Raw genomic sequence first — 11,232 nt, 5'->3', positions numbered from 1 at the left:
ATGGTTCCCGACTCTTAGGGGATGTTCCTGGTCCTTTCAAGTGTAACGGGAGGTTGTCTGGTGTGAGGGGCCCTCCAATAACGGGCAGTGGTCCCTCCCTCCCTCCTAGTGAGCCCCGAGTTTTCACTGGAGCTCTGAGGTCCCATTTTCCAAGCTCCCGATCAGCCCTAGACTGGATCTGGTGGGAGAGGCTCTCGGGGTGACAGGGTCATCTGGTATTCATCTCTCTCTCCTCCTCCCTCCCTACTTCTCCCCACAGAGTTGTTTCTTCAGCCTTTTTACTTTTCTAGTTAAATTTGTTCATTATATGTTTATTGTGTGTATACGCGCCTGGGTGTGGGTGTGCGTGGGTGTGGGTGTACGCCGGGTGCCCGTCTGCATGCAAACCCACACATGTGCCATAGTGGTGTGTAGGTCAGGGGGATAACTTGCCAGAGTCAGGCCTCTCCTTCCACTATGCGGATCCTGGGGTTCAAATTCAGACAATTGCTTCATGGCAAGCGCGTTTACCCATTGAACCAACTTTCAGGCACCACGTTTTGTTTTGAGACAGGTTCTCATCAGAGTTGCTCTTGCTGGTTGCCCAGGCGGGATGCTCCTGCCTCAGGCACCAGGTCCAGCTCAGTCTCTCCCCACCCCCGGTAGTTAACTCTTTCTTTCTCTCTGTTTGTTTCTTTGCGGGTCTCAGTTCACAGGCCTCTCCCTAGGTCATCTCCCGGCACCTGTTACCATCCGTGAGTACTTGTTTGTTCTGTTAGGTGGCATCTGCCTCCTCCCCAGGAGCAGGAATGGAAAGGCTGGCCATCTTGTCTTTCTTGACTTCCCGTGAAGTGTCTGCTCAAGAAATCTTTATGGGTTACCCAATGGGAGGAGGGATTGGAGTTCAGTCGGACCGATCCAGGAAGTCTTCCTGGGAGAAGTTTAGGCAGACAGCTTCCGAGTGGGAGGAGGAGCGGCCGTTTCCAGGAGTGTGGTAATAGTTGGCACTGGCCGGAGGTCATTCTTCCCACTCTGATTGCCCCACACCCTCTCCTGAGACCCCAGGTCCCCTTCTTTCTCCAGAGATGCCCCATCTGTCCCCAGATTCCCTGCGTATCTGGTGTTCATCCCTTTCATCACTCAACCCTGATACCCAGGAGGCTGGCTCCTACCCCAGTGCATGCCGTGATGGAGCAATCAGGGTTGGGCCTCACCTCCCACCCACATCAAGTTCTATCACAGTTGGGGTGTGTGGGGGCATGTAGTGAGACACAGGGGTTCACTGATGTTCTCAGAGAAGGAACAGGGTGGCTAGACCTAGGGATGGGGTTACAGAGTCAGTAGGACCCCATCTCTCTATGTATTCATTCAAAGCAGAGTGGGATCCTGGGAGATTTTCCCTCTTCTTCCCCACTCCATGACTGAACTGTTGTGACCTCCCTTATTGAGGACAACCTACCCCCTCCCCACTCTATTGGAGATGGGACACTTGGGGAGCACAAAGTCACCAAGGCAGTGTGGATGGAGGAAATGAGGAGCATGGACAGGGAGTCTAACATCAGTGCTTAACATAGAAATCATTTCACTCCTGAAAATTTATCAGGGAGCCGAACCTATCTTTCCAGCTGCTCAGGAGGCTGGGGAAGGAGGTCAAGGCCAGCCTGGGAAGTGTGTGTGTGTGTGTGTGTGTGTGTGTGTGTGTGTGTGTGTGTGTGTGTGTGAGAGAGAGAGAGAGAGAGAGAGAGAGAGAGAGAGAGAGAGAGAGAGGAGAGGGTTAGTTCATGCTAACGTGGGTGCTCATGTCTGAGTACCAGTCAGAAGGCAACCTCGGTATCACTCCTCAGGAGTCATCCACTTTGTTTTCGAGACAGGGTCTCTCATAGGCTTACACATGTCTGGGCTGGCTGGCTGGTGAGCCCAGGAATCCACGCCACTTTACAGCTTTTTACAAGAGTTCTAGGGATCCGACTCAGGACCTCATGCGTGCATGACAAGCAGTTCACTGGCTGCACTGTCTCTTCCGCCCCGGTCTAGGACCCTGAATGAGACCCTGTCACAAAAAATAAAAAGAGGGCCGACAAGATGGCTTGGCTGGTAGAAAGCCATCACTGAGTCCGGAAGTTTTCTTCTCACCTCAACACACACACATGCACCACATACACACTAAGTGTAAAAATTAAAAACAAAAATAGTAAAAGACAGCTGAGGATGTATGCATGTGGCTCAGTGGCAGTTTTGCCAAGCATGTATGAAGCCCTAGGTTCAACCCCCCAGTACCATAAAACAAGCATAATGTTTGGATCATCTGGAAGGTGACAAGTGAGGACAAGTCACTGGACCGACACAGCCAGCTTTTGCCTCCGCAGGGGGACAGAATTCCTTTGGCTGAACACCTGAGTGGATCGGCTTGTGTTTAGAGGTGTTGTGTCTTTACACACTACAGCTACAAACCCGGGTCCAGAGCAGAGTGTTGTCTTTGTTTGATTACCCTTTTTGTTTGTTTGTGTTCTGAGATAGGATCTTGCTATGTAGCCCAGGCTGGTCTCCAGCTCTCCAGGCCCCTATGGCCACCACACCCAGCTAGAACATTACCTTCAAAGACATACTTGATGTGGGAAGCTGGTTTTTCTGTGTGGGACATCTGGAAACTAAGGTAATTAATTGCAGGTTTATTGTAGGGCATGGTTGCCAAAGCTGGGGTTGAGCTCAGAGCCTTGAACATGCTCTACCACTGAACCAGCCACACTCAGACTCCCTCAATGGTGGACTCCAGGCATGTGCTCTACCACTGAGCTACATCCTCAGCCCCCTTTTGCTTTCTGTTTTGAGACGACATGTCAGTAAGTTGCTCAGGCTAGCCTTGAACTCACTGCCTTGATCTTTGCATCCTCCTGCCTCAGCTTTGGGAGTTCCTAGGATGACAGCCCTTCACTGTGCCTGGCTAGTTCCTTCTTTTTGTTTGCTGAGAGTGTCTGGCTGAATTTGTTTAGATTAACACATACATGCTTCAAGCTTTGGTCACAAAGCTCATCTGGCCAAGGGGGCTCCCGAGTCTGCCCTGCACTTGTTGGTCAAGGGTCTAATCTTATCAAATGCTACGGCACGGGAGGAAAGGACTGTCAGAGACCCAGCTCAAGTCTTGGAACCCCAGTGCTGTCACACTGGCCCTGCCACACACCAGCACCAGGCATGCGACCTTTGTTAAATTATTTAACCTCTGTATTTGCCGTGGCTCCCCCACCCACAGAATGTGGGTGATTAGAATGCATATCTCCCAGAACTTCTGATAATTCGATGAGATCATGCACTCAGAATACTTAGCACAAGGCCTGCCACAGAGTCAGAACTGGCAAGGTTATTGGTACCATTAGGTGGAAAGGAAAACATCTTTGAGACGTCACTATGCTACAAGAGCCCCACCATAGAGCAGAGCCCAGAGCCAGCAGGGATAATAGTGTGGTGCTGGTGTGGGCTAGTCTGTGTTTGGGTACTGTGTGAGCCAGCGCTGAAATTGGATTCCACCATTAGCGTGTCTAAATGGAGCTGATTTGCATAACATCTGTCCTCTTTTGATTCTTCACTTCTTCTAGGGCCTCTGTTCCCTCTACCCCGATGCAAAGGCTCGAATGAGCTCGGCAGGCACTGCTAATGAGTTAAACAGGATGAATCCACCCTCTCGCCCAAACCGTGTCCTCCAGAAAACCCTCTGGGAGGAACTCCACCCGCCTCACTTCATTCTCTTTCTTGTCCCCTCCAGGAGCATCAGCTGAACCCGACATCCACAGTCACACGGTCATCACACGAGGAGGGTGTTCCTCAGGCTGTGTCCTCCTGTAGCTTTATCAAGGTGGAAGAGGCTCGCAGGAGGACTTCGTGAGGCTGGAGAGGGCACTGGGGTGTGAGGGCAGCAGGGGGCTGGAGCAGCAGCCTCTGGGGTTCATGAAGATTCCTCAGGAGTAACACCTAGCCCTCCCACCTAGGCCTGCCCACAGTGTGTGTTGCCTCAGGCTGGGGTAGGGAGCCCAACCCTCAGATAAGGGTGGCTCTGCCAGGACAGCGCTGGTCTCTGTCCCAGCACCTCCCTGTGACACCGGTTGGGCCATCTGAACCTCATTGCAGAAGCTGAGTCATCGGGCTCTTCTGTCGCTTTGAGGTGGGGTGGGAAGGGGGACTGATCAGAGCAGGAGCTCAGAGGTCAGGCCAGCTCCGAGGCTCCTCGCGCTGGGTCTCTGGGACACTTGTTTCTGCTCCTTTGTGTTTCTGGTTTCCTCGTCTCCCTAAGTCATCTATGGGAGATTCCAGGAGCAACATCTGGATAATGTGCAGGGTCCAGGCCCAAGAGAGGCAGGTGCAGAGCTGGGCCACAGGATGAGTGGATGCAATTCTAATGCTCCCAATCACCATTGCATGGTGTGTAAGGCATGGTGCTGGTGGATAGAAAGGGGATTCATGCACCGTTCCTGGGCCGGGGAGATAGCTCAGTTGGTAGAATTCTTGCCTAACATGCACAAGGCCCTGGGTTTGAGTCCCAGCATCACATATATCAGATGTAGCAGTGCAAGGTTGTAATCCCAGCACTCTGGAGGTGGTGGCAGGGGGCTCAGAAGTTCAAGGTCATCCTTGGCTACATAGTGAATTTGAGGCCAGCCTGGTTAGAGAGTCTTGGAGATTATATATATATATCTCCAAAGTGTGCTCCCCCCCACACTTATATGAGACTTGATATTTCAAGAAAGAAACAAGAGAAATTAAGTTTAGGCATGTGTATTATTCAGAGACATAAGATTCCGAGAAGGCACAGGTTGGGATAATGGGAGCAACCAGGAAAGCTTCACCTATGGTGGATGTTGAATTCCAAGAACTGGAGACGAGCAAAAAGCACTTTAGGATTAAGGAACAGTTTAGGCTGGCGTGGTGATACATGTGAGTAATCTCAGCACTTGGGAGGCTGAGGAGGAGGATCAGGAGTTTAAGGTTATCCTTGTGTACTCAGTGAGCCAGCCTGCGCTACACGAGACCCTATTTCAAAAAACTGCAAGGAAAAGAAGGAACAGAGAGAGGGAGAGAGACAGATGAGAGGCTTGGACAGATGTCTGGAGGAGGAAGGGGGTGCCTGGTAAGGAGCCCACCTTAGCCAGCAGGTGAGACATATACAAAGAGAGAGAAGAGGAGAGCTGGAAGGGCAGGTGGGGTCTGCGGTGTGGAGGCCTTCCACCAGTCGGAGGGCTTTAGATGGATTGCGCAGGGTGTGGGGCATAGAGGAAAAGAGACAAATGCAGAAGGAGAGCTTGCTTGGATGCCAACTCCTGCAGGGACAGGCCCAACCTGTCTCTGTCCCATCACCCCATGCATGGCATGAACAGACCCATGGCAGCCTCACCTTGCAAGGGGAGAGTTGGGAAATCAAAGATATACTGGGAACAGTCTATGCCTCCCCCTCCCAGAGCCCCAGGGGTGGGCGACATGATCTGGGGGTGAGTCAGTCGGGTGGGAACCCCACTCATCCTCATAGCCACCTCCTTGCTAATATAAAGGGCCACCAGTCAGGCCCCGCCTCAGAGCACCCCAAGCCTGACACCATGAAGATCCCAATTCTTCCCGCTGTGGCTCTCCTCTCTCTTCTGGCATTACATGCGGCCCAGGGAGCTGCCCTGGGGGGCGCTGAGGTGAGCACACCACCTACTTTGGCCTTTCAGATCTATTACCCAGCTGCCCCTTGGTCCTTCCTGTCCATTGGTGGAGAAGGGGCTTGTATTTGTTAAATGTGCTCCAGAAGCTGGTGCTCCGGGAGCTGGATGAGAAGCTGGGTTCTGAGGGAGGGAGGGAGGGAGGGAGGGAGGGAGGGAGGAGGGAGGGAGGGAGGGAGTAGGAGACCATGGGGAAGAAGCTTATGCAAAAGGAGGGAGGGGACAGAACAGAACAATTCTGGGAAGACCTTTAGGACAGGGGTGTTTACACATCTGGAAAGAATAGTAAGTGTGGGGGGGTACTGGAAGCTGAGATGGGTCACTGGGACCCCCCTAATCCAGCCTTCCTTTCTAAACCCCTGAGTAGCTCCCAGATGACGAGAGGCTCCCTGCTGGCCTAGACTCCTTATGATTGGGTCGTCAGACAGAGAAGACCCCTGGAGTTCCTCTGCCTCTGTCTTCTCCTTAGGGAGGGAAGAATGTTCCTCCTGGATTTAAAAGTCTAAGACAAGGGGGCTTGGTCTCACTGGGTTTGAGCAAGTGGCCTCAGGGAAAGCAGGATCTGCTTAGATCTCAAATGAGCTGGGGGACTTTGGCAGGTCTATGGCATCAGACTGTGCCTAAGTGGAGAGACTGTCCATGGTGGTTGGAGCCTTACACTTTTCACAAGAAACTGGACATCTGTTTATTTATGAATTCTTACTTATTAGGAATTAGCTGGGTGAGGTGGGGCACAGTCGTGATCCCAGCACTTAGGAGGCTGAGGCAGGAGAATTAGGAGTCTGAGGTTCATTCAGGCTATCTAGTTAGACCCTGACACACACACACACACACACACACACACACACACACACACACACACGCACGCACGCATGTATGCAGGTGTTTTTTTTATTTTTAAGATTTTAGTTTTAATTAAGAGTGTCTGTGCGTATGTGCATGGCCAGTGCCTGGAGGCCAGAAGAACATCTTATTCCTGGAACTGGACTCACAGGCAGTTGTGAGGCCTCTAATGCAGGTGCTGAGAACCAACTGGGGTCATCTGCAGGAGTAGCAGGTGTTCATAACCTCTGAGCCATACTTCAGGCCCCTCCTGCCCAAGTTTAATTCAAATTTAAAACAACTCTGTCATACTGCTAAGCTCTGCGCTTTGGGACCCTGCCCAGACAGCCAAATATTTGTGAGCCCTTTCCTGGGGAGGGAGGGATAAGGGAGTCAGTAGGATGGAGGAACAGAGATCTTCAGGGAACAGAAGAGGAGACTCACTCACCCTGTGAGCGCAGGCAGCTCACCTTAGGGGCGTGGCTCCTGCTGGCACCCTGGTCTCCGCCCAGCCCCGCCAATAAGCATGGGTGTTTTGGCACACAGAAAATCAACTGCCAAACAATACTAGCTGGTTCTGTCAGCTGGGGCTCCTTCTCCACCCTTTCCACCCACTGCCAGCAACTGGGTGTACTGGACCAGAATGGGACTGGCCCTGGGGCCCCATTGAGAGACCATGGGTGGTGCCTCTTGGAGACCAGCTTACAAAAGAGAAAGAGGACAGGGAGAGGCAAGGGGGTGGGTGTCGGGGAGAGGGACTCACCATTCACAGGGTCCTCTGTCTCTTCTCTGTCACCCTCTTTAGGAAGATACGACCGTCAGTAATTATGCTGCGGGATCAGAGGTAAAGACCTGTTTTCCCACACTCTCTGGTGTCTCCCCACCTCTGTTTTCCTCCTGACTTCCCTAACACGCTGCTTTTTCGCTTAGGGCTTTAACAACCAGTTCCTGAACCTTGACAAGTTGCAGTCTGTAAGTAAGATTCTCTAGCACCCACGGCTTGCCTGCCTCCCAGAGGAGACAGCTTTCGACATTCCTGGGCCCATCTTCCTCTTTCCCAGAGGGCTGGGTGAAGCACGGGTGGCCTCTGGAACTGACCAATCTCTGACCTCTCTTTTCCTTCCCACAGGCCTTTAAGTCTGATAACTTCCTGAACTGGCATGCTATCGCTGATGTAAGTGCTTAGGTTGTATTTGGCTCCAGGTATGGTGAAGTATGCCTGAAATTCCGGCACTCCAGTGCCTGGGGTGGAAGGATGGCGAATTCAAGGCCGGCCTGGGGGACATAGCTAAGGTCCTGACTTGAAACCAATCCAAGCACAATTTATTTGAGTCCTCATGAAGAAACGGGCTTACCCACACCAAGGACTGAGTCAGAAGCACAGCCAGACTTCATGGCCTTGCCTCTGTGCTTTCTACGCAACCCCTTGCAAACAGCTTCGGTTCTTCGAGCCTCAGTGTCCTCATCTGGGATGTGGGGAATGAAGACACTGCTTATCTGAAGAGGTTGCTGGGATGCTGGGATGTCTAAGTGAAAGTGTGTTTGCACAGCAGCCAATGCCAAACACAGAAGGAAGCTTCTAGAATGTGGGCTCTTCCTGTGATTATAAACCAAAGCAATAGCACTGTGACACTTTGGTGAGCACGCTAGTGTGCAATTCTTGCTCATCCAGTGAGTTTTCACTGATCCCTACTTTTTCAGTGAGTGTTTACTGATGCCTGTTCATTCAGTGAGTTTTTACTGATGCCTGCTTACCTGACCTCACTCTCTCCTTTCAGATGTTCAAAAACGCGTTACCTTTCATTAACTGGGAATACTTCCCTAAGGTAAGAGTGGTATTCATTCACAAGTTAAGGGGAATGGGGTGAGGGAAGAGGCAGAGGACTTGGGAGGGGGTGACCGAAGGAAGGATAAACCTTTCCCCATAGTTCAGAGCCATCCCAGCTACTATATTCAGAAGACAATGGAAACTCAGACCAGGCTAAGAATTCTTTTCCACCAAAGCCCCACCCATCCTGGCTTTGTTATGGGGGCTCCAACCTCGGGGGAGGGGGTCCTCACTCTGACCATCATCCCTTGCCCTTCAGATAAAAGGACTAAGAAGTGCAGCTCCCGATTCCCAGTGATCACTCTCTTTAAGACCTAGGACCTAGGCTGAACCCACGAAGAGGAGCTAGCGTGGAATCCCACATCAATTCTACGGCAAATCTCCCCTGGCTCAGTACCTCCAATAAAGTGTTTTCCACCAATCAAGGGGCTCCTGAATCTGTGTTTCTGTCCTTATCCTACTGGGCTCTGGAGAAGAATTAAGACAGGTAGGGGGACCCTTGAGTTCTGAGAGGATTGTAAGCAGATAGATGGGAGGAAATGGGAAGGAATCCATCTTGCACAGTGAGGTAATCTCCTAAATTAAGTCTCTAGAGTTTATTCACGAGTTACCTGTCAACTCGAGGGGAAGAATGAGGCAGCTCCACCCCTCCAAGGATAACGGATGGGATGGGATCGTTGAAGAAGAAATCAGGCAGTGTCAAGTGTAAGGAATGGTGATTGGAGAGGGGGAATATGACGTCATCAGTGACCTGCACCTGCTCCATCGAATTCCCAGGCTCTTCCTAGGACGCCTGTTCAGAGAATGGTGCATTAGCCTCACCTGTGGGTGAAGTTTTTGACTCTTTGACCAAAAGACACCTGTGCAGGCCCAAGTGAAGAGGTCGGTGGCTTCAGTTTTGAGCCAGATAAGGCAGTTGCCAGATTCTTAAACAACTTGCTATTTATTCCCAAGACGACTGTGCATTAGTGGTGCTGCCTCAAGCTAAGCTGGTACGTGCATGCATAAGGCGGAGTTGGCAGGGAGACACTGTTTTATTTTTTAGCCAAGTGACTTCTAAAATCACTAATGAAAGGTAGTAACCCGCATCAACTAGAAACTAGGGGGTTTGTTCAAGTTTTACAGAACATTTAAAAAAGTCAGGGTGATTGCGTGTGTGTGTGTGTGTGTGTGTGTGTGTGTGTGTGTGTGTGTGTGTGAGAGAGAGAGAGAGAGAGAGAGAGAGAGAGAGAGAGAGAGAGAGAGAGAGAGAGTCCAGAGAATGCCCTCAGTGTTTTCCACTAGAGCTTATCTTTTGAGGCTGGATCTCTCACTGAACTTGGAGTTCATCAACCCACTAGACTCAGTGATCTCTCAGGGTCCTCCTACCTTTCCTTACCCCACCCAGTACTAGGTTACAGACATGCACAGTCAAGCCCAGCTTTCAAATGGGTCCTGAGGATCCCAACTGGCATCCCCACAATTGTGTGGCAGGCACTTTCTAGACCAGGCTGTCTCCCCGGCCCACTGGCTTTTGAAGTTTAACTTGGGCAGGGTGTGAGAGTGCAAGACTTTAGTCCCAGCATTCAGGGAGTAGAGGCAGGTGAATCTCTGTGAGTTGGAGGCTGGTCTTGTCTACAGAGTGAAGCCTTGTCTAAATAAATAAATAAATAAATAAATAAATAAATAAATAAATAAATAAATAAATAAATAAGAAAAAAGAAACATAGTGAAGCCCTATCTCAATAAATAAACAAATAAGAAAAAAGAAACATACAAACTTTCACTTGGAAGGGAGAACGACTCAGAGGGAAAGCAGTTTGTTGGTCTCTTCGTGGGGACATGGTTCCAACACGGTCAAGAGACCCCCTGTACCTCAGTGTTTTCTGGCAGCCTTAGACATGATGAAGACACATGTTTCTTAGTAAGATGCCCATGAGTTCAAACTTCCTCTCTGACCTACGACACTGTCCCTACCCACCTTCTGAGAATCTAAAGCTTTTGTGACAGTTTGGCTCAGGACCCATTTGAAATCTCGTTCCTCCCCTTCCCTCCCCTTCCCTCATCTCTCTGTCTCTCTCTGTCTCTCTCTGTCTCTCTCTGTCTCTGTCTCTCTCTCCCTCCCAATTATAAATAAAGAAAGCCTAGTGATGTGACTCTGGATCTTTCTAAGCTTGTGTGTATGTATCTGTGAAATGAGTGAAGGAATAAACAGTAATGCTGACCATTGTATTGTAGTCATGTATGAAGGTTAAAAGAAATAAACATCAAAAATTCCCTTGTACAGGGCCAGGCATACAGTAGATGTTTTGTTATTTGCTTTCTCCAGCTCCCACATTCAACCAGGGAACTACCCCAATGACGCATTCATTCACCCACACATTCACCCACCCATCCAGGCATCCATCCTTGTAGCTACGTATCCTTCCACCCACCTAGTATGCATTTGTGCATCCATTCATTTATTTAAGCATCTTTCCATACATCCATCATCCATCTATGTACCTATGCTTCTGTAACTATCCATGCATCTACCCATCGGTGCATCTAGCTGTACATGCATCAGTCCCTGCATCTGTTCATTTATCCATCCATCCATCCATGCATCCATCGATAAAACTTGGTACATGTGCATGGATGACATGAGTAACTCATGCACATGGGTGGGGAGACAGACTGACTCAAGGCTTTCTTAGGCCCTGATGAAATGGTAAAGGGAGCTTTAGTCCTTGTGCGGGGACAGACTTGGCAAGGTCTGTCTAACGGTGGAGCCAGTGCCTCACAGGAGTCAAGGCTGTGGCTTCTGGGGACCTGACTCTTCCCCTTGGGCTGTGGTCAATGATTCTTGGGCCACTGTGTCTGAGGTATCCTGTGTTCTCTTTGCTAACATTGTCTGACTCAGCCCTCTGTGACTGTGGCCATTCCCCCCTGCAAATA

The 11,232-nt window shown here is 50.4% G+C and overlaps 1 protein-coding gene across 3 annotated transcripts; it reads left to right on the top strand.

Annotated features, from left to right (window-relative positions):
- Positions 1-5,519: 5,519 nt before the first annotated feature.
- Positions 5,520-8,741, top strand: LOC114681668 (keratinocyte differentiation associated protein). Of its 3 annotated transcripts, none has more exons than XM_037202378.1 (6): positions 5,521-5,645; positions 7,294-7,332; positions 7,419-7,460; positions 7,618-7,662; positions 8,267-8,314; positions 8,629-8,741. In XM_037202378.1, the coding sequence occupies exons 1-6, from the start codon at positions 5,559-5,561 to the stop codon at positions 8,632-8,634; spliced, it is 267 nt and encodes an 88-aa protein (XP_037058273.1). In that variant the 5' UTR covers positions 5,521-5,558; the 3' UTR covers positions 8,635-8,741. The 3 variants fall into 3 exon arrangements, with proteins under 3 accessions (XP_037058277.1, XP_037058273.1, XP_037058272.1); XM_037202377.1 differs by having other exon boundaries at positions 8,576-8,741; XM_037202382.1 differs by lacking the exon at positions 7,419-7,460 and having other exon boundaries at positions 5,520-5,645; positions 8,576-8,741.
- The last annotated feature ends 2,491 nt before the right edge of the window (positions 8,742-11,232 follow it).

Source organism: Peromyscus leucopus, chromosome 1 (genome assembly GCF_004664715.2).
Source record: "Peromyscus leucopus breed LL Stock chromosome 1, UCI_PerLeu_2.1, whole genome shotgun sequence".
Classification (NCBI taxonomy): domain Eukaryota; kingdom Metazoa; phylum Chordata; class Mammalia; order Rodentia; family Cricetidae; genus Peromyscus; species Peromyscus leucopus.
The sequence above is the reverse complement of the archived record's forward strand: the minus strand, read 5'-3'. Positions and strand labels throughout refer to the sequence as shown.